The sequence below is a fragment of the Macrosteles quadrilineatus genome, unplaced genomic scaffold (genome assembly GCF_028750875.1).
Source record: "Macrosteles quadrilineatus isolate MER2022 unplaced genomic scaffold, UCM_ALF_1.0 Scaffold_3__2_contigs__length_128488019, whole genome shotgun sequence".
Classification (NCBI taxonomy): Eukaryota; Metazoa; Arthropoda; class Insecta; order Hemiptera; family Cicadellidae; genus Macrosteles; species Macrosteles quadrilineatus.
The window spans coordinates 77658833-77685296 of record NW_026542596.1 but is presented as its reverse complement, the minus strand read 5'-3'; the positions used below and the strand labels follow the sequence as shown (position 1 = coordinate 77685296).

General features: G+C 36.7%; 1 protein-coding gene across 1 annotated transcript in view; it reads right to left on the bottom strand.

Moving 5' to 3' along the window:
- The window catches only part of LOC128988528 (low-density lipoprotein receptor-related protein 6), a 59619-nt gene extending 35704 nt beyond the window's left edge, over positions 1 to 23915 (bottom strand). Inside the window, exon 1 of the mRNA XM_054409904.1 lies at positions 23576 to 23915. Coding sequence (XP_054265879.1) covers positions 23576 to 23627 — 52 coding nt within the window. The 5' untranslated portion in view covers positions 23628 to 23915. The remainder of the gene's footprint in view (positions 1 to 23575) is intronic.
- Positions 23916 to 26464: the final 2549 nt, after the last annotated feature.

Sequence of the window (26464 nt, the reverse complement as noted above, 5' to 3'; positions counted from 1 at the left end):
CAACTACTTTCTTAAATCTCTTCTTGAGGAAAACACCATTCTAGTCTGCATTTCACTCTTATAGGGAGCATTGGTCAAATGTATATCACTAAAAAAACAGTACCGGTATGAAACAGAATAAACAATCAACTGAAAAATAATCAAATTTTCAATAACCTACTTTAATTTTGATTTGGCTTTGAATAATTTTCTTGACTTTCACGATTGTTAAGTTTTAAGTATTTTATGATGTCGATTCCATATCATTAGGTTCATACAACAGCAATAAAATGATTTTTTATTTAATTTAACATCAAATTGGTAATTAAAGTTCCTTGACATTGGATATCAGTCAGCCTGGACTTCAAAGCACCAAATAGCTTCAGCTTGGTATCTAGCAATCAGAGTTAAAGATAACTCTTAACTAGTGATACATAAATAACCTTTTGAAGCCAGCTGCAATCGTAAACAAGATCATTGCCGCTGCTGTTTGAAGTGTACTGCTTCTGAATAGCTGTGCTAACTCAAATGTTGGTGCTATTTGTTGATGCTATGTAGTAATGTCTTCAAACAAACATATTCTTTGAGTTAACCCAGTTTCAAGAACGAAGGGAAAAAGGTAACCAACTTAAAATAAAGCTGGGTAATTGAATTTGTGTGGTGTAATTTTATAATAACACAAACATACATGAAATATGAGTGAAATTTTATTAAACACAAAAAATGTGCAAAAACAATATAAAGTATAACCTGATAGACGAATTTATGCCCTTGTGAATAAAATTGCCTCTTTAAAAAAGACTGCAAGGAATTATTATTGATAAAGTACAGTCGTTTCAAATTCCATAGCAATCCATAAAGTAATTACCGAGAATCTAGTTTCCAAACATAAACAGTACCTATGATTAAAATGGTACGTGTATTGAAAACTAATTTATTTATTTATTCCAACGGCAAGATCACCAATTTACAATGTGGATTCAAGAAGCCTAAGTGGTTGATTATTCAAGCAAGCGTGGTTAAAAACCACCCCATTAACCGACAACCACCCCAAAATTTTGGTAGAGTGAACACATCACAAAGCGTATGTGTCCTATTCAATCAATAGCTTTTAATTACTGTACGTCTCCGCTTGTTTTTGTGACCCCAAAGCACCGCTTCTCAATTCAACCTCCTCAAATTCGTGCAGACGGCCGACCACAAAACGCGCTCTTTGTTTTTAATCGTCCGCGGAAAGAACAACGCGAGGTGGGGGGTGATATGGGAGAGTGGAGTAGAAGGGTGTTTCCTGCGGCGGTAGAGTGGTGTCGGGGTGACAGCCGAGACAATAGGGAAGTGTGAACAGGAGGCCGCCGACGAAGCCGACATACGGGTACTGCATTGCGATATCTCCCATGATAGACGGCGGCATAGAGCCGTAATGGAAACCTCTGGATAGTCGATACAGCACACCAAGACGATCCAGCGAAATTCGACGCAAGGGTATTGGAGATTGCAATACGACAATCGGCAGCGGCACGTACACTTTTATTACTATCCAACCGCAAGCCGACGTTTCGTGAGCTTTGCATAAGGATACGCTCATACCGGAACCAGCTAGAGCAAATGGTTAACACAAACCGGGTAGCTAATGCAAAATCGCAAACTTATAAATTAGCAAAAGATTAGTATTTGTAAACTTGGGTGGTGGGCTCATGTTTTTGTTGAGTAGTAGTTCAAAACTTGGGACCCTGAAAAATGTGTGATTTTACTTCATTAAAAATGCCACTGGCGCAGAAACAAGCAAAAAACAAACACATAACTACTGTTAAAATGAGAAAAGTTAAAAACCCCTAGCTTTTTAAGGTGTGCGTGCTTGGGTGATCGAGTGACTTATGTTAATAGGCCTAGAAGTATTTTGATTCTGAAGACGTTGTGGATATAGCTTGCTGGGTTGACGTCGGGTTAAAATTTATCAAAGATTGATTGAAACATTGGTGCCTATTGATGAACTTTTTGCTTGACTACTAAAAGTATTTGAGTAGAAATCTCGTACTTATCACAATTGAGGAGAAAATTGACAAAAAACAACAAATGCTAACTTGGTGGAAGGAATAAATTGTTTTCCACACGTTCCTCAGGATATTTTCTTGTGAGCACTGAATTTAATTACGTGTAACATATTACAACTAAAGCGGTTTAAGCTTAAGTTTTGTCAGTGCTAAGTTTAATCCATACGATACAAATATGTTTATACGTTTCAAACAGTTTAATATATTTAATTGCACACTGTAGCTAAAAAAAATCAATAACAATTTCAAATCATAAATCAACCAATCTGTACTACTGCGATTCCCAGAAAGCACAGTTTACAGTATGTAAAAGAGGCCACCCATACTTCAGAACCCGTTCTCGATTGGCGTCTAAAAAATATAAAACAAACCAATCAGAAAAAATCAACAAGAGGATAACAAGGGTGGAATAATGTAATAATAGAGCGGAGGGCTCAACGGCCGGTTGTGGAACAGACTGTACATAATTATATTGGGAATGCTAGATGCGGCGCAGGATCAGCCAGGACAGACTTGTTAGCATGTCCTCCCCCCCTAACCCCCTTCCCTACACCTACCCGGTGCCGGTGTTGACGCCTTCTCACCACGGTACACGAACACGGTACAACAGAGTCTGTAGCTAACAAATCCGACCCAAAAATTTTCCTTCACAGGGTGTCCACAGAAAATTTGTCATTGATTTCCATGACTTTCCATGACTATCCATGACCATTTACCATTGATTTCCATGACTCACGAACTTTACTCAAAAATTATAATGTAACATACACACACAAAATACTGCCTAGACAAGTTATTTCAGAAAAATACTGAAACATGTATTAACAGATAACAATGGAGTAATACATTTTGTAAAAATATGGTATTCAAAATATGGAAGGAAAAAAGAAAACCCAATACCCCCGCCGCAGCTAACCTGCTGTCTAAGCGAATTTCCATTTGGCTGAATTGCTTTTCAATTGATCTATTTAAATAAAATTAGGTTTAACGAGTACCTAGGTTTGCTGCTACAAGGAAACTAATAAAGTGTGTGTTTTAAGTAAAATAATTATTGCTTAGTATAAAATGAATATATTTGCCAAGTTTGATCAAAAGATATCCATAAACAAGCAAACTACAACATTTTACAATATTCTCCATAAGAATAACATGGGGATTTTAAATTTACAATTTTTTTAGTTTTCTCCGTAACCAATAACCGTACAAAAACACTTTGATATACTGAATTGTTTGTTTTTTTAAGCTCTTTAAGAAGGTTTAGAGGAAAATTGGTAAATTTTGTGTTTTGAGGGTCAAAAGTGAGAAAAACAAATTTTTACCCCATAAAACCCCCCATAAAACCCTGTTCCCATGGTCCGATCATGCTGGATCGCGAACTCATTCAAGTTTATCCCGCCTTACACCTTCAAACCAAATTTCATCAAAATCGGATAAAAATTACTCAAGTTATCGTGTTCACGGACACATATATATATATATATAAATCTATATATATATATATACCTATATATATATATATACATATATAAAAATTTGAACGAATGGTGTTTTTGGCCTCTGGGGACTTCAAAATGAAAAAGTAAATCGGTCCCGGGCCTAATTCTTACCATGAGACCTACGGTAATAGCTACTTCCCTATAGGGAAATTCGCTAATAAACTCCGTCGCCATAGCTGGCCAAGTTCACTGTCCACTTCCCTTTTTCCTTACTGTATAATTTTTATTATTAATTTTTTTATGAGTTTACAGTTTAACAAAAATTAGCTTAACAAAAAAGACATAACTTAAGACAAATCAAAACATTATAACAATATTTGTATTGCAATTTGAGTTGTAATAATGAAGTTGTAACATTTTAATATACTGTACCTACACTACTGTTGCAACAATATCCTAAAAATATTAAATTAAATTATAAGATAAAGTAGGTACAGATTGTAGTGACTATTACAAACTCGAAACTCTCATCAACTAATACAAACACTGTAATAAGTTCAAGTGTTGTGAATTTATAAAAAATACTGAAAAAAGCTACAATAGTCGGCGTTGCAGCCAACTAGAGTATTAAGTCTCGTCAAACCCATCCATCATTGGGAATTTCCATGACATTCCATGACTGTTTGCCTATTTCCATGACTTTCAATAACCACAATTTTTTTCCATGACTTTCCCTGACTATCCCTGACTTTCCAGAATGTGGACACCCTGCTTCAAAATAGCAAATATTTTTCGTTTGCATAACACGTCAACATAAATAACAATGAATGTTAAATATTGACGCGGCCGTGGAGAAACCGATGGCTATAAATAACTCGTCGTAATCAAACAGATGCTTGTTGTGTTTGAAGATCAATAGTTATCATTTATCTACCCCATACAAAGAGTACGACAGATATAAATTATCGTCCAATTAGATGTTTGTTCGATATCACTATCAAAGACTTGACTGTGGCCAAAGCATGTATATTTACTGGCATTCCGATCGTCCTTAAAACAACTACAGTAACACTCCACAATTAAATGATTGACAATTTCAAATCAATGGTTGGCTACAGATTTGGCCCTCTGGATGAACTATTAATAGAGCAAGAGCAAGTTAACCATGACGTCATTATATACGGATCATCACATCGTAATTTGGTAGATGATAGTTTTGCATTTTCCTCAGTAAAAAACTCAACAAACTGTCTAAACCCAGGTTATAACTAACGTCCAAATTTTGTTGAATAAACATGTGACATCTGGGTAAAGAATAGACAACGCCCAGGATGAAATCAGCAACCTACAGATTTGATGGCAAGCACAATAATCACGACTGTTCAGAAAATTAAGTTAACTAAGAACTATTATAGAAGTATTAACTAAGTATTTACAAAGTGAGCAAGTATTATTCCGGATGTCCCTTCGAAGTCAAAGATATACGCCTAGCCCGATATGTTGTGTTTTGGAAAAAATATCGTAGCTTTTAGTAGTTTTTGGCTGAAGAATATCTCCAATAAAAGATACTCTTCTTACGCCTACGAGACTTATCTCTTATAATTGACTAGCTGTAACCCGCGGGCTTTGCCCCGTTTAACTTCTTAATTTTAAAGATTATCTCGTTCGCATGGCTCAATCACGTCCTGGTTGAAGTTTGTTCGCTACGCTCACTCACCTTTAGGTTGGAGCTCGTTCGCTGCGCTCACTTGCCTTCAGGTTAGCTCGTTCGCTACGCTAACTCGCCTCCAGGTTGAAGTTCGTTCGCTACGCTCACTCACCTTTTGGTTGCAAATTAGCTGTTGTCATAAATGTAAAAGAAATAATAGTGCTGCACCCTGTTGGTAATCCTTGTAACTTTAATGCTATTGAACATCATAGAACAGAACCAACTTGTTTAATTGAAACAGCTGTTAAGATTCAATAATTCCATGTCTCATAAGGTTAACATGGGAAACTCCAGAGCCACTGGGGCGGAGCCCGAAAGGATTTTTGAAATAAGAATATGCCTATATGTTAATCGGGAATGTGAGCTATCATCATGCCAAATTTCAGCCCAATCCGACCAGTATTTTTCGCGTTCACTTGTCACAAACATACATCCATACATCCAAACTTTCTCATTTATAATATTATTAGTAGGATAAATTGACCTACAGTAAATGTTGGCTCAAAACCGTTATTTATAGTTCTCACCATTATGAACAGATACTTTAATACTTTACATTGAAATGGCGTCCATACGAAAGTAGGTATTGGTATTTTCAGCCAAGTATGAATGTAGATGAGTGTATAGTATGAGTTATAGTATGAGTGGCGCGATCTTGTAGTCTTGTTAGAGACTGCCGACATATTCCTTTTAGACAAAGCTGTTAATTATAATACCACATGCAGCCAATGGCAAGGGGTCTACAGTTTATAGTGGAACCCGAACCACATTTTTTACCTTGTAATTAAAGAATTGGTCTAATTATCAGGATAGTAATGCGGATAGTCGTAGTACTCACTAGTGCCATCGGTAATCCACACCAGGGAGTATCGTATATACAGTGCATGCCTATAAATACCCATAATTCGTGACCTCCTAGTAGCTGGATTACAGGAAGACGCGACCGTCCCAGTCTCATATACAGTAATTGTTTAAATGACGATTGCCGGGATTCGTACCCATGACATCAGGACAGAAGTGTCACGAAATCACTACACAAACTGCCTGTTTTTAGTTGAAAACTATTGACTCATCAAAAATGTATCGATTTACAAATTTAACATGAGAATGGAATGTCTATAGGTTCCATGTAAATACGAGATTACAGGTACAACGCGTTTAAATGTCAAACTTGTCAAAACCAGAATCAAGATGTCACTTATGTCGGAACAAGAGCAAAAAGAGCATTAACACAAATTAGGACGCAAGAAGTGCGAAGATAAAATGCGAAGAATGGCTGGAGTGTTCCAGTAGGATAGTGAGGGCCGGGGTTTGCTTTTTGTGAGCGGATGAAGCCAAGAATGCAGGTTTAGGTTCGCTGCCGGAGCTCGGGGCCACGCACGATTTACGGACCCCCCCCCCCCCCCAATATCCTCTCCTCTCCTTCTATCCTCTCTTCTCACAAAATGAATGGCCAAGTGGGTCCGTGTCGCCGGGCGGTAGCAGCATCTCGCTAACCAGCATCCCAGGACCAGGCTGAAAGCCATGAACAGATACACCCGGGAGAGAAAAAGAGTACGGTAGACAAGATATACAGATCTGTTTAGGAAAGTAAATTATAACCATTAGTCCCTAGTTCTAAGTGGATATGGCGATTCAAATTAAACGCCAACACCCTATCAATTAAATATTGTAGGGACACGACGCAGACGAGCCTTATTCCGAATATTCATTGAAAATAGTTCAATATCGATTATGATAGATAAGTACACCGTACACCCACATTATATAACTATATCCTCTGCAAATGTATAACAATCCTGGCTACAAATTAGCACAAAGTGATTGGAAAGCATGATAAATGAATTAATAGCATGAAGTTCGAGCCCTAAATTTACTCCTCAAGATCAAACCGTTAACATTAGAAATTGAGGGATAGTACTTCATAAATTTATTAAATAACTAACAGTAGGCAGATAGTATATTAAAACACGCACATAATTTATGAAGATCACAAAACAGTCACATTTAATTAACATGATCGCTCTTGCACCTTTCAAAAATAGATTAAACAGTTTTCACCTATAAAACAACTCTGTATTACTTTGTAACATTTCAGTGACAACGGGAACTTTGAACATAACATAACGTAACTTTAAGAAACGATCCTGGACAAATAGTTTTGTTTTTAATTTAAGTTAATATTTGTGTACCTATTCGGTATCATGACGGTATTTACGAAGTTAAAGAACTGTCATTCCAAAATAAATAAATTTGTGAGTGCTTGTGAATTATTATTTTATGGATTTCATCTTTTAAATGTTTTGATAGTCTTAACTGTCGAAGAATGTTTTTTCTTGAATTTCAGAATAAAGGTTGTTCATTTTATATAGCCCTCAATTGGATTACTGTGGTAAACATGGTTTAATCAGTGATTACGATCCCTTTCTTAAGGCGGCCTTGAGACAGTAAATACAGGTTTTATGATTTGCATAAATACATGAGATTAGCAGCTTATAAAACTGGTAAAGATAAAAAAGACTCAATACCATGTCTTGAAAGTTAAGGCTTGTTTATTTTATAGTTCCAAAAACTATACTCTGGACACTATAAGTTAAAAAAAGTTATTGTAAACATTCGCTAGAGCAATCAGCACAAAAATAATTAGATACTGCAATGTTGTACATGAGTTGAGTATACTATTTTTCAATTTCTATCGAACCATTTAAAAGGTGTTTTTAATTCAAAGCATTGAGTTCGCCATTCGCAGGAACAAAAAAAATATAAACATTTTCTGAGCGACATTGTAGCTGACAAACAGCAGCTAAACAACAAAACGCCCTAGTTGGAGTTGAGAATTTCACGGTCGATTCTTCTCCGTCATTATAACACGGCGCGCCGAGGTCTACAGTGCGGGGAGGCGACTGTACCGAAACGAGTCTTTGTTTATGATGAGCTCGGCCACCACCTGTTGGCTCCTCCCTCTAGTTAGGCCAGACGAGCCCTTGCCCCTCTCCCGCTCACCCCCCGCCACCCGCGAGGATACAACTCTGGCCCAATCAACCATAACACCCAGCTCTCCTACCCGATTAACAAGTTTGTAATTAATGGACACGGCACAAGAGCAAACATCCTATCCGCCGTTCTAGAAGACTGTGCTCTGTCAATTCTTCAAACTTTTTGAGTCCAAAATTGTAATTGATTTTAGCGAATTTCCCGTATAGGGAATAAGCTATTACCGTAGTACTCATGGTAAGACCTGGACCCGGGACATATTTACTTTTTCGTTTTGAGGTCCCTAGAGGCCAAAAACACCATCCGTTCAAATAAATATATCCTATATCTAAATACTATACAGCCGCATGTGTAACTAAGGGATACAAATTCTAGACCACTTCTAGATGAGCTAGAGACTTGAAATTTTCGGCGTTTTGTAAGTCTAGTGCCCAAACCCCCGGGAAAAATCCGAAAAGTCGCATTTTCTAAATTTAACCCCCCCGAAATTTCGAATTCCCCCCCCATGTTATTCTTATGGGAAATAACATTGAAAAATACCGAATTTGGTACGCTCATCTGAACAACTTAGAAACGTGCTAGAGACTTCAAATTTGCGTAGTATTGTAGTAAGAGGTCTTACAATACCGGTGGAATATGCAAAAGTCGGTGCATATTTTCAAATTTTAACCCCCCCAAAAATCCAAAATGGCGGACCTCTGAAAACGACAAAAACACTTTTTTTTCAACCGGATGTAGCTCGAAAACGGTAAGAGATAGAAAAGATTTGAAAGTATATCCAGGAACAGGAATTAAATTTTATACAAAACCCTCTTAAGCGTTTTCCGAAAATCGCACTCCTTCACCTTTAAAAAACGCCCTACTTTCAAAATTTGGTAAATTTTTATTACATTTTTACAGGTTTTCGCCATGTTTTCATACTTAAAATAATTTTTTTTTTTTTCAAAAACAGGGTGTATACTATTTTATTAAAGTGAAATTCCAGGTTTTTTCCAGGTTTTTTCCTGGTTTTTCGAAGTTTTTCCAGGTTCCCGCGTATTTTTTTGGTTCCACTTAAACTATAATCAATTTAAGACTTGCAGCCTAAGTATACAATATAAACTTACATTAAATTTGTTTCAAAGTCCAGTGAGCTAGTGTTGAAAAAGTAATAATCCCTACTATAGTAACAATTTTCATTATCATCATTACTTAAGTCCACGGAAACATCGTCCCTCTCGATAGCAGCAAAATCATGAATATTATCTTCATTTTTTATGAACACATTATCAACGGCGGCTAAATCCTGAATATTTCCTGCGGTCCTGAGGTCGCTTCCCACGGTGACGTAAACGTCATAACAGTCTTACGTTACCATAGAAAAATCCTGGACATCTCCCACGGTATGTATACATTATCGCCATCTCTCGCGATCACGAAAACGTAATCATCGTCATCCACGATCGCGGCAAAATCACGAAAATCTTCCGCGGCCGTGTGGACATCATCATTGACTCCCACGGTCACGTAAACGTCATCGTCATCGACCGCGATCACGGCAAAATAACGAAAATGTTCCGAGGTCGTGTAGACACCATCATTGACTCCCGCGGTCACGGGAACGTCATCGTTGTCGTGCGCGATCTCGGAAAAATCATGAATGTTTCCCGCGGCAGTGTAAACATCATCGTTGATCCTGCGGTCACGTAAACGTCATCGTCGTTGTCCGCGATCACGGCTAAATCATGAACATCTGCGGCCGTGTAGACAAAATCATCGTCGTCTTTCGCGGTCACGGCAAATCACGAATATCTTCCGCGGCCGTGTGGACATCATCATTGCCTCTCGCAGATATGAAAACGTCATCGCCGTCGTCCGCGATCTCGGCAAAATCATAAACATCTGCGGCCGTGTAGACATAAACATCGTCGTCTCCCGCGGTCACGGAAACGTCATCGTCGTCTCCCGCGGTCACGGAAACGTCATCGTCGTCTCCCGCGGTCACGGAAACGTCATCGTCGTCTCCCGCGATCTCGGCAAAATCATGAATATTTCCCGCGGCAGTGTATACATCATCGTTGACCCCGCGGTCACGGAAACGTCATCGTCGTAGGTCGCAATCGCGGCAAAATCATGAGTATTTCACGCGGCCGTGTAGAAATCATCGTTGATCCCGCGGTCACGGAAACGTCATCGTCGTCTCCCCCGGTCACGGAAACGTCATCGTCGTCTCCCGCGGTCACGGAAACGTCATCGTCGTCTCCCGCGGTCACGGAAACGTCATCGTAGTCTCCCGCGGTCACGGAAACGTCATCGTCGTAGGTCGCAATCGCGGCGAAATCATGAGTATTTCACGCGGCCGTGTAGAAATCATCATCGTCATCTTTCGCGGTCACGGCAAATCATGAAAATCTTCCACGGCCGTGTAGACATCATCATTGACTCCAGCGGTTAGGGAAACGTAATCGTCGAAGTACGCGATCGCGGTAAAATCATGAATATTTACCGCAGCCATGTAAACATCAACGTCGTCTCCCGCGGTCACGGAAACGTCATCGTCGTCTCCCGCGGTCACGGAAACGTCATCGTCGTCTCCCGCGGTCACGGAAACGTCATCGTCGTCTCCCGCGGTCACGGAAACGTCATTGTCGTCTCCCGCGGTCACGTAAACGTCATCGTCGTCGCCCGCAATCGCAGCAAGACGCATTTTACGACTACAATCTTCTACCGGGGCTAAAATAAAAATCCCGGATTCGGTCCAAAAATCCCGGCTTTTTCCCGGTTTTTTCAGGTCCCTTCAAATTCAAGGTTATTTCCCGGTTCTCCCGGTTTTCCCGGTTGGTATACACCCTGAAAAACTAGTATTGCTTTGTATTCTCCTTACTTTACTTTAAATTTTACTTATCACATGTTTTTTCGTAACTTTACTCCTTGACCCCCAAAACTTAATTTTAATCTCAAAATTTGAAGGTTTTTGCCACTTTTACGAGCCCCGTGTTATTCTTATGGAGAATAAGATTGAAATATAATGACTTTGGTATGGTCATATGAATCGTTTAGAAATGTGCTAGAGACTTGTAATTTGGTAGTATTGTAGTAAGGGATCATAAGCTAATGTTGAAATTTTCAAAAGTCCTATTTTCAAATTTTAACCCCCCCAAAAATCCAAAATGGCGGACCTCTGAAAACGATAAAACACGTTTTTTTCAAACGAATTTAGCTCGAAAACAGTAAGAGCTAGAAAAGATTTGAAAGTATATCCAGGAACAGGAATTAAATTTTCTACAAAACCCTTTTAGATGTTTTCCGAAAATCGCACTCTTTCGGGTTCAAAAAACTCCCTAATTTCAAAATTTGGTAAATTTATTTCAACTTTTTACCGGTTTTCGCTATTTTTTCATACTTAAATCATTCCTTTTTGCAAATATTATTATTGCTTTGTATTCTCCTTACTTTAGTTTAAATTTTACACAATACGTCTTTTTTCGTAACTTTACTCCTTAACCCCCAAAACTTAGGTTTAATGTCAACATTTGAAGGTTTTTTACCACTTTTAAGAGCCCCATGTTATTCTTATGGAGAATAACATTGAAAAATGCCGACTTTAGTATGCTCATCTGAACCAATTAGAAACGTGCTAGAGACTTGAAACTTGGTAGTATTGTAGTATGGGATCTTACATTACCGGTGAAATTCCCAAAAGTCCCATTTTCTAATTTTAACCCCCCCAAACATCCAAAATGGCGGACCTCTTAAAACGAAAAAACAAGTTTTTTTAATCGGATGTAGCTCGAAAACAGTAAGAGATAGAAAGGATTTGAAAGAATCTTAGCGAAAGGAAATTAAATTTTCTACAAAGCCCTATACTGCGTTTTCCAAAAATCGCACTCCTTCAGCTTCAAAAAACGCCATACTTTTAAAATTTGATAAATTTCTTTCAAATTTTTACCGGTTTTCGCTATTTTTTCATACTTAAATAATTACTTTTCGCGAATATTATTATTGCTTTGTATTCTCCTTGGTTCTTGTATTCTCCTTACTTTAAATTCTACTCCTTTAATAATTTTTCGTATCTTTACTCCTTAACCCCCAAAACTTAGGTTTAATTTCAAAATTTGAAGGTTTTTTACCACTTTTACGAGCCCCATGTTATTCTTATGGAGAGTAAGATTAAAATATAATGACTTTGGTATGGTCATATGAATCGTTTAGAAACGTGCTAGAGACTTGGAATTTGGTACTATTGTAGTAAGGGATCATAAGTTTATGGCAAATTTTGCAAAAGTCCCATTTTTAAATTTTACCCACCTTAAAAATCCAAACTGGCGGACCTCTAAAAACGACAAAACACTTTTTTTTCAATCGCCTATAGCTCGAAAACAGTAAGAGATAGAAAAGATTTGAAAGGATTTTCATGAACGGGAATCAAATTTTCTACAAACCCTTATTAGGTGTTTCCCGAAAATCGCACTCCTTAACCTTCAAAAAACGCCCTACTTTCAAAATTTGGTAAATTTCTTTAAATTTTTACCGGTTTTCGCCATTTTTCATACTTAAATAATTTGTTTTTGCAAAAATTAATATTGCTTTGTATTCTCCTTACTTAACTTTAAATTTTAAACACTACGTGTTTTTTCGTAACTCTACTCCTTGACCCCCAAAACATAGGTTTAATGTCAAAATTTGGGCCCCCCCAATATTATTCCTACAGGTGCATCGGTCTAAATCAATTTTACCTACTTCTAGATTAGCTAGAGATCTGAAATTTTGTTCAATTGTAGGTCTTGCGCCATGGCCCATTTGTATTTACCCCCAACCAAAAAAGGGGGCCTGGGGGCGTCGTATTTTCACCCCCCCATTTTAAATCCTCCCCCCCCTAATGTTATTCTTACAGGTGCATAAGTCAAAATCATGTTTACCCATTTCTAGATTAACTGGATTTCTGAAATTTGACATGATTGTTGATCTTCCGCCCTTTTCGAAAATTGACATTTTACAAATATAACTCCTACCCCCCACGAAAATTATAATCCCCCCAATGTTATTCCTACAGGTGCATCGGTCTAAATAAATTTTACCCACTTCTAGATTAGCTAAAGATCTGAAATTTGGCTCAATTGCAGGTCTTGTGCCATGGCTCATTTCTATTTACCCCCAACCAAAAAAGGGGGCCTGGGGGCGGAGCCCCCAGCGAGCCAAAGGCGAGTCCTATACTATACTACTATACTATTTATAAATGAGAAAGTTTGGATGTATGTAGGCGTAGGCTATATGTATGTTTGTGACAAGTAAACGCGAAAAATACTGGTCGGATTGGGCTGAAATTTGGCATGTCATGATGATAGCTCACATTCCAGATTAACATATATAGGCATATTCTTATCTCAAAAATCCTTCCGGGCTCCGCCCCAGTGGCTCTGTAGTTCCCCATGTTAACCTAATGAGTATTCATATTTAAAGGGAATTAAAGAATTTTGTCAGCTGTTTCAACTAAAAAGTTGGTTCTATGGTATTCAAAAGCATTAAAAGTTATAAAATTTACAATAGCAGCACTATTTTTTTTTCATTTATGAAAACAGCTAATTTGAACTAAGGAGTAACAAAAAACTCGCAATGAAAACTCTTAAATTAGGATTGTTTACAGTATGCTTGTGTTTTTAATTTCATGGATAGTTTGAGATATTTTGGGAATTTAATAATTTATTTTTCTCCATTGTTTAGGTGAAGTAGCAGAACATTATGGCTATGGTAGATGTGTAATACTATTATTTAAAAAAAATTAAGAATCAAATTTGATCAAACTGTGACTCCCCTCATTGCAAACGAAAAGGTTGAGTATAATTGCAATAAGCATTTATATTTATATACAAATCCCGTTCTAAGGACGGGTACTCTGCTAGTATATTTATACACGTGTCCGTTAGCGCGATAACTTGAGCAAAAATCATCCGATTTTGATGAAATTTGGTACAAACGTGTAACCCTACGTTTATTCAAACAAGTTCGCAAACAAGCATGATCGGACTATGGGAACAGGGGTTTATGGAGGGTTATAGAGGGTAAAAATTGGGTTTTCCCATTTTTTACCCTCAAAACATGAAATTTAGCAACTTATTTTCAAACCATTTTGTAGAGCTTAAAAAAAAAACAAATAATTTAGTATATTGAAGCGTTATTATGCGCCTGATGGCTACGGAGAAAATTTAAAATAGGCCTAATTGTAAATTTAAAATTCCATTTTATTCTTATGGAGAAAATTGTAAACTTTTGTAGTTTGCTCGTTTATGAGCATATTTTGATCAAATTTGCAAAATGCATTCATACTAAACTATTGACATTTTATAAAAGAACACCTTTTTTTACCCTCCCTGTTGCAGCAAACCTAAATACTCGTAAACTAATGCTATTTAAATAGGGAATAAAATATTTAATGGTATTTGGGAAGCTGAGAGAGTAGCGTTTTTTGATAATTGCATTGTTTATGCTGACACTCTCTCTTACGCCAACCAAGAATGGGGAACAACATCTCGAAACCATGCCATTCAGAAACACAATAAATATGACAAAGCAGCCGAAGACATCAAAGGAAGCTTCACACCATTAATATCTTCCACAGAAGGAGTCCCCTACAAAGAATAGGTATGAAGCGTTTCAGAGGAGAACAAGCGAGACCCTGGCTGTAAAATGGATCCAAAGCCAGCTTTCCATCATTCGAGCAGTTTCGCTTAGGCTTCAAGGAACAAGACGCAAAATTCGAAGCATTCAGTTTGAAGATGGTGCCGCAATTCCCCATCGCTCTATTGAGCTTTCATTATTTTATATAATTTGTCTTACCAGTATTAATTGATTTGTAGTAGGGAATTATCAATAACAAATGTTAGTTTGAGAAAAATAGGGAATAAATGCGATATTTTTAAGGAGACATTTTAGCGTAAATAAATCCAAAAAGGCAAATGGAAATTCGCTTAGTCTGCAGGTTTGCTGCGGCAGGGGTATTTTTTTTACAAAGGCAATACAGTATTTCTAAAAATCCAAAATTTAAGAAGGTAGGCCTATTGTTAATCACGACTGGCTGGGTGGAGTGGTTTTAGTGCTCACACCTAAAAATTGTTGTTTCAAAACTGGACCCAACCGTACCGATAATTGGGATTTAATTTAATGATCCTGGCCAATGAAATAGCTGTTCTTAGTCAGTAATATGATATGATATTTATTTATTGGCACAAAACGTACAGGATCTAGGCTATTACAGGATGTATGTACAGGTGCTTCGTCATAAATAAAATTGTCCTTATAGAAGTCGTCTCTTTCCTTCTAGGTTAAATACATTTTAAGGCTGATCCTTCTTGGGTTAAAATACACACCTAGGTGGCGTCCCTGTCTTAATTGATGAATGAATCACACATTCCAAGATTAGCATAGCAATATATTGAATCAATATCCATCCGAAAAACCGTTCCTATCCCTAAGAATTAAAAATAGTATGTACTGGTTTACAGACAAGTAAGATTAAATAATTTGAAGTCAAGTTATGGAGTACATAGCAGTGTAAAATTCAATACAGTATTTACATTCTATATTGGCCTACCTATTGATTAACAATAAATGGATGGTAATAAAAGGTTTTTATTGCCTTTATAAAAATAAAACAAAAGAGGACTGTCTTAAAAATAAAATTATCTTTTATAAACTCAATTACGCAATACCTATTTAGTTTAAGATTGACCGGTTCAACGTATGAAATATAAATAATTTTGTTTTTTCTAGCTGCCTACAAATTGTTAGGGGATGAGTTAGCTAAACTTCCATTATGTAATTACCTGGATAATTAGTAAAATAAAATAATAGAAGAGTTGGAGCTACAACTTCCACCCGGTCGCGTCACCTGTCTCGTGTCTCCGAGTGCTCAGTATTTTTAATGTTAAATGTTCGTCTTTCAATGTGCGTTTTCATGTATGTTCGTGTTCTATGTACTTATTTATTAAATGACGACTTTCATACGGAGATGAATAACGACGCCTTGTACGGCCTGAAGATGATTCCCTGTGAATCGAAATTATAGTTGCCACAAGCATCTTTTTGGATTACTGAATGCAGGTAAAACCATTATAATTATTCAAACGTAATCCGGAGGCTAACAACTCTTTAAAATGAAGCTTATTTTAAGGTAAATATTAGTGTAGTAGTTGTCCGAGATGCCGTGTATAGCTTTGTTGCTGAGAAAAGCCAGCTGTGAATCTAGTCAGGACCATTTATTTAAACCCTAAACAACAAACAGCTGATACCAGTTTGAACATCAAATAGCTTGCAGACATTTCTCGGTAACAACAATCACTGTAACAAAACATCCTTCTGTACAAGCACACATACCTAATTATTTTTTTTTTTAATTCATATTCATTTGGCATTATAATTTAGGCTACTTAGGTACCAAATTGGTCGTTAAGAATGATTTCCTAATAAAATAATAGGCTACACAATCCTACTAATATTATAAATGAGAAAGTTTGGATGTATGGATGTATGGATGTATGGATGTATGTTTGTGACAAGTGAACGCGAAAAATACTGGTCGGATTGGGCTGAAATTTGGCATGACGATAGCTCACATTCCCGATTAACATATAGGCATATTCTTATTTCAAAAATCCTTTCGGGCTCCGCCCCAGTGGCTCTGGGGTTTCCCATGTTAACTTTATGAGAAATGGAATTATTGAATCTTAACAGCTGTTTCAATTAAACAAGTTGGTTCTGTTCTATGATGTTCAATAGCTTTAAAGTTACAAGGATTACCAACAGGGTGCAGCACTAGTGATGTGGGCCGGGTAAATACCCAGTGGGTAGGTAAATATAAATTGGGTTTTTACCTGGGTATTTACCCCAGGCCCGGGTAAATACCCAAAAACTGGGTATTTATCATTTTTATTAAAGTTAGAGAAGATTGAGATGTTTTTTTGCAATTATTACCCTGTAAGGATAGTAAAATGATAATAAAATGTGTTAAACAAAATTTCATATGGTCACTACTAGCATTTTACTTCTGGGTATAATCGCCATAAATATCCAGGTCTGAGCATAGAGCATAATCAGCATAAATACCCTGGTCGCATGGTTGCACTGGTCCTGACTACTTGATTTTTTAATTTCTATGATAGATAGATCAATTTATTTTATTGAAAGTGAAAAAAAATTATTTGCAAAGTAATAATTATTATTTAGAAAGACAGGAAAATTTTACCTATTAGTGGCCCATGTGTAAACAACTTAAGACAATAATTTAAATTCAATCTGTAGAATGGCAGGATTTAATAATATTTTTGTTCTAGATCTTTTGTTGGTATCAATGGTATAAAAAAAAAAAACTAATTCATAAACTTGTGATATAAAACATTTGAATCTATAGTACAATAAATCTTTCAAAATTATATTAACCGGTAGACCAAAAAAACAGGAGATACATTTTTTTAGTAGGTTTATTAAAATATATTTTTGTTTCAAAATAAGCGGTTACACAGAAAAGTTTAATTACTTTTAGTATTCTGCCATTCTGCCTATGTCAATCAGGCTTAGGTCTGTCTAGCCTTCCAAGCCATTTATACAATAAAATGTTTGCATCATAAATACCCAACAATTCCTGGATATTTATAAATTAAAATAATTTTGTTTATGTTATTTAATTGGTTATAAATTTATAAAATGATGAAAATTGAAATAGCCACAGCCTTTTTTAATATAGGCCTACTACATTTTAGTAAGTTCAATTTAACTGATGTTACTCGATTTAAGACACGAAATCCCATGTTTATTTAGAAACTTTATATATTATTTTAAAAAAGTGCTAATTCATTAAATAAAAGGAACGAGCAAAGCTTCAAGTTACTGTAAAAGGTGTTATAGACTATCCTTATTTATCATGTAATGATAACAATAACATATTTAGGGGTAAATATAAATTCATTTCATTTGATTTCATAAATACCCAAAATACCCGGGTATTTATGGATTTTGGGTATTTACCCGGGTAAATACCCAGGGTATTTACCTTGAGTTTTAAATACCCGGGTATTTTACATCACTATGCAGCACTATTATTTCTTTTACATTTATGACAACAGCTAATTTGCAACCAAAAGGTGAGTGAGCGTAGCGAACGAACTTCAACCTGGAGGCGAGTTAGCGTAGCGAACGAGCTAACCTGAAGGCAAGTGAGCGCAGCGAACGTGCTCCAACCTAAAGGTGAGTGAGCGTAGCGAACAAACTTCAACCAGGACGTGATTGAGCCATGCGAACGAGATAATCTTGAAAATTAAGAAGTTAAACGGGGCAAAGCCCGCGGGTTACAGCTAGTTATATATATTTTAAGTATTCCTACAAAAATATCTACAACTAGCAGAGTACCCGTCCTTCGTACGGGGTTGGCAAGTTTAAAATGCTTATTGCAGTTATACTCAAGCTTTGCGTTTGCAATTGGGGGAGGACAAAGTTTGATAAAATTTGCTTCTTTAAATTGACGGTACCTATACTAATGGTATTACACTTCTACCATAGCCATAATGTTCTACCACTTAACCTAAATAATAAAGAAAAATAAGTTATTACGAATTCACAAAAAATCACAAATTATTCATGAGATTAAAAACATAAACATAACTGTAAACAATCCCACTTTGACAGTTCTCATTGCGTATCACCGTTGACTTTATATCTACACGTATCACAGTTTTTTGTTGCTGCTGCTTAGTTCAAATTAGCTGTTTACATAAATAAAAAAATAATAATAGTGCTGCACCCTGTTGGTAAATCTGATAACTTTTTAATGTATATCATAGAAATAACTTTTTAGTTGAATCAGATGACTAAATTCTTTAATTCCCTTTAATATGAATACTTATAAGGTTAACATGGGGAACTACAGAGCCACTGGGGCGGAGCCCGAAAGGATTTTTGGGATAAGAATATGCCTATATGTTAATCGGGAATGTGAGCTATCATCATGCAAAATTTCAGCCCAATCCGTCCAGTGGTTTATGCGTGATTGAACTTCAAACAAACAAACACACAAACTTTCACATTATTTATAATATTAGTAAGATTACTCATTGTCCATAAGAACATAAGAATTTTAAATTTAATTTTTTTTTCAGTACAGGTAACCACTAGGCCATTGACCACAACAACACTTCAATATGCATAGGACCAAATAATTTATTTTTTAAGCTGTAACACAATGTTAAAAAGAAATTCTGAAAATGAATGTTCTGAGAGTAAAAAAATTAGAAAAAACCAATTTTTACCCCATTGTTAAATTAAAAACTGTTTTTGCAAACTCGCTCAAGTAACTTAATGCACGTTTGCGTGTTTGTAAGAATTTCATCAAAATTGGATAACTTTTACTCGATTTATCATGCCAAAAGACGCTCACTAAAAAAAGTATATCGATCCTGAGTCCAGATCTTACCGAAACCTACAGTAAAGACAATAGAATCACAGAGAAGTTAGATAGTGGTGTCTGTCGCTGGTGTCTAGTCTAGATTTCTATTAGTCATCCCCTTCTGCTCTCCTTTACCCCTTGCAAAGGATGAAAAGGAGCCCTATATAAGGGTATGTAGGGACGTACTACAGTGCTCACGCGGTAGGAAAACCCTGTGCGCTATAACTGCTATACAAATATACAGTCCCGGCCACGTAAAGAGAGAAAATGTCCAGGTAGACCCGGTCAGGCCTAATCCGCCGTTGTCAAAACATAGCTATTGTTTTGAAACCGAGGGGGCTCGCTACCCCATCCCAGCGGTCATTGCTACCTCAGCGGTCATTGCCTGCTGCTTCTCAACATCGACTAGCCAATCAACGAAGTGACGTAGAATTGCGATTCAAATTTTGTGATATTCGTCTTCACTTTGTGAATAAAATGACCTGTCACTTAATTATAGGCGATCACCCGTTCGATTTATAGAATTTGTACTGGCCCGAGTTATTTCTAAGAATTAAAGGGAGGCAGTAGCAATGACCGCTGGGATGGGGTAGCGCGCCCCCTCGGTTTCAAAACAATAGCTATGTTTTGACAACAGCGGATTAGGCCTGACCGGGTCTACCTGGACATTTTCTCTCTTTACGTGGCCGGGACTGTACATATGGTCATCGTCATGATCAGGCTCTTCCTTGCTTGATACAAGTACATTTTCAAACCACCATACCAAAGCTACAAGCGCACGGTTGTCCCATAAGCTCATATCCTCTATATTTTACTTCTCTGTGATAGAATACAACTAGACCTACTCAACATAGACAATAGACAATATTCATCCAAGTGTAAGTACGGTAGAAAAATTAAATAGTGTCAACAAACAATTGTTATTCTAATGATAGGCCTACATTCATATTGGTTTATTTAAGAGGGAGGTTAAGAAAGTCATCCAGCGAGAAAATTACTTCATATTGCATTTAACATCCGTAATGGCAAGGAAGTATACAAATATTGGTAGGCTATGTGTAGTATAAAAACCACCATAGGCCTACTTACTCTAATGTTTATCATTAAGGGAATTTGTTTTGTAGAAGAATAGAAACTAGATATCTGTTCAATTTATAACTCGATTACTGATTACCATTGGGTCAGACTAATTCAATTGCCACAACAATAATTTAAAATTTGTTTAACAGCCAGTCAAAAGTGGCAGCAACAAACCATGTTTAGTAAATTTCAGTAGCAAATATAATCTAGGCCTACAGCCGAAACATTTTTGCTATACCATAGGTAAAATCTATACGGTCCCATATTCACATTATTTATAATATTAGTAAGATTACTCATTGTACATAAGAACATAAGAATTTTAAATTTAAATTTTTTTTCAGTACAGGTAACCACTAGGCCATTGACCACAACAACACTTCAATATGCATAGGACCAAATAATAAGCCTGCTGCATAAAATTAATTAAAGACGCCCAATCCACACTCGGTTAGCTTAGTGAGTCGGTGGCTCAGTCGGTAGCGTCGCGGACTTCGGGCCCAAGGCAGCGATGTCGTGGGTTCGGATCCTGGTCACTGCCGATAACATTTTATCAGTACAGTTCACCTTTGTACTGTACCGGCTCACTCCTTGCTTTGCTGTTAACGATCCACGCACGGGCGCTTAGTCTATGTGGACGGGCAAATGCAAGGTTAAAAGGCAACCCAACCTCCAACCTCTTTTATTTAAAAAAAAAAAAAAAAAATTAATCTAACTTACAGGTAGGCCTACCATAATCTCTGCAGTCTGATGCAGATTAAGTAGGCTACTAATTAAAATAAATTAATTTAAAATCAAGCAACTGTGAAAAGAGATATAGCCTACCTAGCGTCTTTTGAGAGCGCAAACATGGAGTTACGCCATAAGAGCTAGATGCCTAATGCGTTTGAGACAGTTCAGATGGTAGGCTCGTACCTTAGAGTGTTTTGGAGTAGACTTTTTACATCTGTTGTCAAAATCAACTTAATTAAATTATTGATCGATTAATCGATTATTCGATATAAGTTTTCAATTTATTTCATTCGATGTGTCGATTAGTTAGTTAGGTTAACCTAACTACCGTTAACCAAATACCGTAACTTAATATCAAATGAAATAATCCAATAAAAAATATCGATCGATATTATCATTCGGTTGTTTTTGATATCAGATAACAGTGTTTTTGATAACAGTCTACCGGCTACCCGGTCGATGGTATAAAGGCTAGTCCATGTTTAATGAACATTAGCCTGAGCCAAGTTAATTTATTATCAAGTAGATTTCCCTAAGTGTGCGAGTTTTAGTTTGCGTAAATATCAGGGAATAAAAGCAAGATTAACTGTTCCTGAAGAAAAACAGTAGAAAGCAGTTAAATTTGAAGTAAGTAGCGTAGGACTAAGCAGTTTCGGTTAAATGCTGTAAGTTAAGTAGGTCTAGAGGACAAGGTCCTGAATCTTACTCGGTCAACAACTTTAAAAATAGCCTATAACTTAGGCTAACTTAAGGGCCTGAGACCTGAAAGTTAAGCCAAGGAAAGCTTAGTTAACCTCGAAGCAAAAAAGATTGCTCAAAAATAGTGATGGGAACTATCCGATAGAAACAGACGATTCACCCGGTTGTTGCGCGCCAACCGATTCATCCGATGGTTACTTTAGTTTTCATCCGGATGAACCATCCATTCTATCACAGGTGAATCAGCCGAATCAGCTAACTCATCAGTCTGGTAAACCACCCGTTCCATGTTTTCATTCAATCGTAAAACTATCTGTGTCACGTTTTCATTAGTTTAAACTACTTACGAATTAGTTATTTGAAAACTTAAACTGTTCTTTATAATGGTGAAATGAATATTTGTTATTTGCCCGATGAGTTAATTTGTTTAACTTACTATTCTACTTACACAGGAGTATTAAATGGGTTATTTATTCATACATTATCAGGTGAATCATCCAATCATCTGCTCATGCTCAGAACAACAGTACTGTAACTTCAATGCATTCGGGCAGATATTATTAGGGACTTTGGACCACAAGGCGACAATCAGGTATTTTAACCTTTTATTTATTAGATAGGTTAACCTATTATTAATTACGTGGTTTTAAATTATGAATACTTTTAAAATTTGTACAAACAGCTTGTTACCTTTCTACAATTATTACCGGTACGTGAGTAATAAATATCTAATATATCGAGTGGTCATAATTTAGACATATCAAAAGATTAAAATAAAAATAAGTTAGGTTACCAAAAGACTTAGGAAAATGGCAATTATTTCCATAAATAGTGAATAACCTTAAGAAAACATGAATTACGCCTAAACTTATTCATTTTAAGTTAGGCCTAAATGATTTTAAACGAATGAAAAATAAATAAATATATGTAAGTTAGCCTATTTTAGCTATTATAAGAATAAAACATAGAAGAGGGAAGTAATTTCCTAATAAGTTAGTAGCCTACATGTTAGTTCTTTAATCATGCAAAACATAGAGGCCTATATTTATCTATTCGTTCATGCACGGGTAAATCCTCCGAAACATGGCGCTGGATAGGAACGCCAATATATCAAAACTATCTATCTGGTCAGGCACGCAAACTGATGGTTTATCCATTCATTCTCTAGTTGGATAGTTTTATCTGTCTCCGGAAGCAGCACGGATGCTCCCCACCCCACCACACTCAAAACCATCAGTGAATCATCCATCTGAACACTATCGGATGAAAGCAAAACCATCAGATGAAACATCGGATGGTTGAAATCAGTCGTTTGTCACTACTCAAAAAACGTGAATGCTCAAGGGTAGGCTACAGCTTGGGACTGAGATCATCATAGACCTAACCTCAACCCACAAGCCTTTTACCAAAGTTGACTTCAAGTCAGAACCAAAGATGGTCAATGAGGTCTATCCTAATTGTTTGGTAAAAAGAAGGATCAACTTACCTTGAGTAAAATGCAATAGCCATAAAATCCCTAAAAGGTAAAGAGTCCACATGATTAAAATGTTATCGGTACCTTCCCAGCCACATACCGACACGTTCTTTTTCTATTAAACCCTCGTAATGCTCACATTCTTTTTATTTACTACGCCTATCACTGCGATAACAGTATGCAAACACAAATCACCACTGATTCCATGAACATGACAAACTGGACAGTAAACTCAAACTAGATCTTGGATACACTAAATAAATAAATACACATCACAGAAACCCCTAAGTTACCATAGACTGTTTTATCTATGCCCCTACCGAGGACCGACCATTCCGTTTCGTAGTTTTCTTTACTGTTGTTTTGGCTCAGGCCAGGCCACTGCACTGCCACTTCTTATTTCTTTCTTAGGGCTAGCGTTCCTTTGTTAATCGCCTTTTCTTTTCTCTACATTCCTTTTCTACGAGTGGTGTGGTGGTTTACCTCTCATCTCGGCGATTACGAGTTGCTACGAGATGATGCGAGGCAGAGACAGAAAAGAGAGAGAATGACAAAATGAAGGATCAAAGGATTTAGAATGAGGATGCACATTGTACAAAGACAACCGAAGTATGGAACGTATGCGTATAAGCATAGATAAAACATAAGTGTTGGTTAGTCTATGGTATAAGCATAGACTAACGTATGTTTTATCTATGGTAAAGCAGTTATAAACAAATGATTGGTTTGCCACATAAAATAAAACCTTTTACGCCACACCACATTATTTTGACGAACTTCCCACGCAAGGATTTAGTCCAGAAAACAGCTGTTTGCCGCCAGCTTAATCAAATGGGGTTTCATTGCGTAATACTGTTCTGCAATGAGTTTTACCGGACACCAATCAGCTGATTATACTGTATTTGCGTGGCAATGATTGTTGATATACAAAAACATAACCTCTCTTAGGTTATGACTGGTGATGTTTAGTCCTTTAGTTGGTGGGAATATATAAGGATTTGTACGAATTAAGTAGTATGGCGTAAACTATCGTACGTAACTCGTCCAAAATGTGTGTACCGGACTCGTATGGCAATCCCGTACTCGACTTCGTCTCGCACGGGAACGACCACACTCGTCCGGTAAACATTTATTTTCAGGACTAGTAACGTAATATACTATTTCATCATAGCTACCTCTTCTCATTTACATGCTCACAAACTTTATGAAAAGTATAAAAAAGAAGATGAAGATGGCTTTCCCACATCGAGCAAGCTAACACATTACAGTATATTTTATTATTATTGTTGTTATCAATTGAGATTGGGTTTTAAATTGTGTGCGTTTTTAACCCAAATACGAGTAAAGGATGGAAGTAGAATTAAGTGAGATGATCTATGTATCTTGCTACCGTCTCAGGCCAGCTACCTGATACAATAGTCAATGCTGATACCTTACTTTACCTTGATACCTTACCTTACCTTGATGAAAGCAGCCGTTGACTGGAATGGGCCTTGTCATAAAACTCAAAAGTACACGTGCATTCAAAAAATGAAACTTTTTACTTGGCTTGGTTCTTTTCTTGCCATGAATTCTTGTGTACTTGGAGTCACAAGCATTCATGACTTAGGGATGGTTCTCTCATCCTCACCCGACCTTTAATGTTGATGAAAATTGTCGTAGAGGTCACAAATGCATGGGTCTCCTATGCAGGGTATCTAGAGACCCCTTTAGCACAAAGCAGGGCGTCCACAGAAAATTTGTCATTTATTTCCATGACCATTCACCATTGATTCCCATGACTCAAACTTTACTCGAAAATTATAGTATACATACACACACACACGAATAATACTGCACATAAAAGTTATTTCACAGAATATAATGAAATATGTCATGGTGGAACAGATAACGGAGTAATACATTTTGCTAAAAATATGGCATTCAAAATAATGTAGGAAAAAATAAACCCCATCCTCCTCCGTCCCCACAGCTGGCCAAGTTCTCTCTCCACTTTAATTTTTAATTAAAAACTCATACAACTATGTAATAAATTGATTTTGTCTTATATTTGTGAAAAATGCTAGAATAGTTGGGGCTACGGCCGACTAGAGCATTGAAAAGTTCCCTCAAATCCACCCATAATTAGGTATTTCCATGACCTTTTTCCTTGACTTTTAATTACAGGATTTTTTCCCCCGACTTTCCAGAATGTGAACACCCTGCAAAGACTTTGCTCAGTTTCTATATTGCTCCTATAGGGTGGAAAGAAAAGTCCCGAGACGGTTAAATATTTCAAAAAGTTATAAATATAGAGCTTTAAAACTTGGTACACAGTTACTGAGCATTAACATTTCAGCACATGATTCAGTGATACACTACCTCTTCAGGGGTACGGCCCACTAGGAAAGAGAAAAAATTACGGCCCAAATTTTAAATGTAAGCTTTGGTCTATATGCACATAAAATTAAATTGAAACCTTAACATTATTATGGACACAATTCGAAAAACTTTTGTAGGCCTACACTTAAAATTAGAAAATTACATACCTAGTATTTTTATGGAATGGAAGGTAAGTAAATGCTAGTCTATGGTAAATGGTTGTAAACCAGTTTATAGATAGGTTTTGATTAAATTTTATATCATAATATTAGCTGTTAATATTTCAATAAAAAATATTATGTTAACGTAATATTGTTTTGTTGTCCTGGCATGGTTTCACGCCTTGAAGACCAGTTATCTTTGGGAAAGATTATGTGATCTACCTAGATTTCTCTTAAATCTTTAACAGAGTCAGTCATGGACATTTAACTTAGCTTTTCACTCGTGGAATTCACAGTTCTTTATTACAATCGTTCTCCTAAATCTATCCATGACGCTTAGGCCAGGCATATGCTGAGAAGGAGGCGACACTTTGCTTGC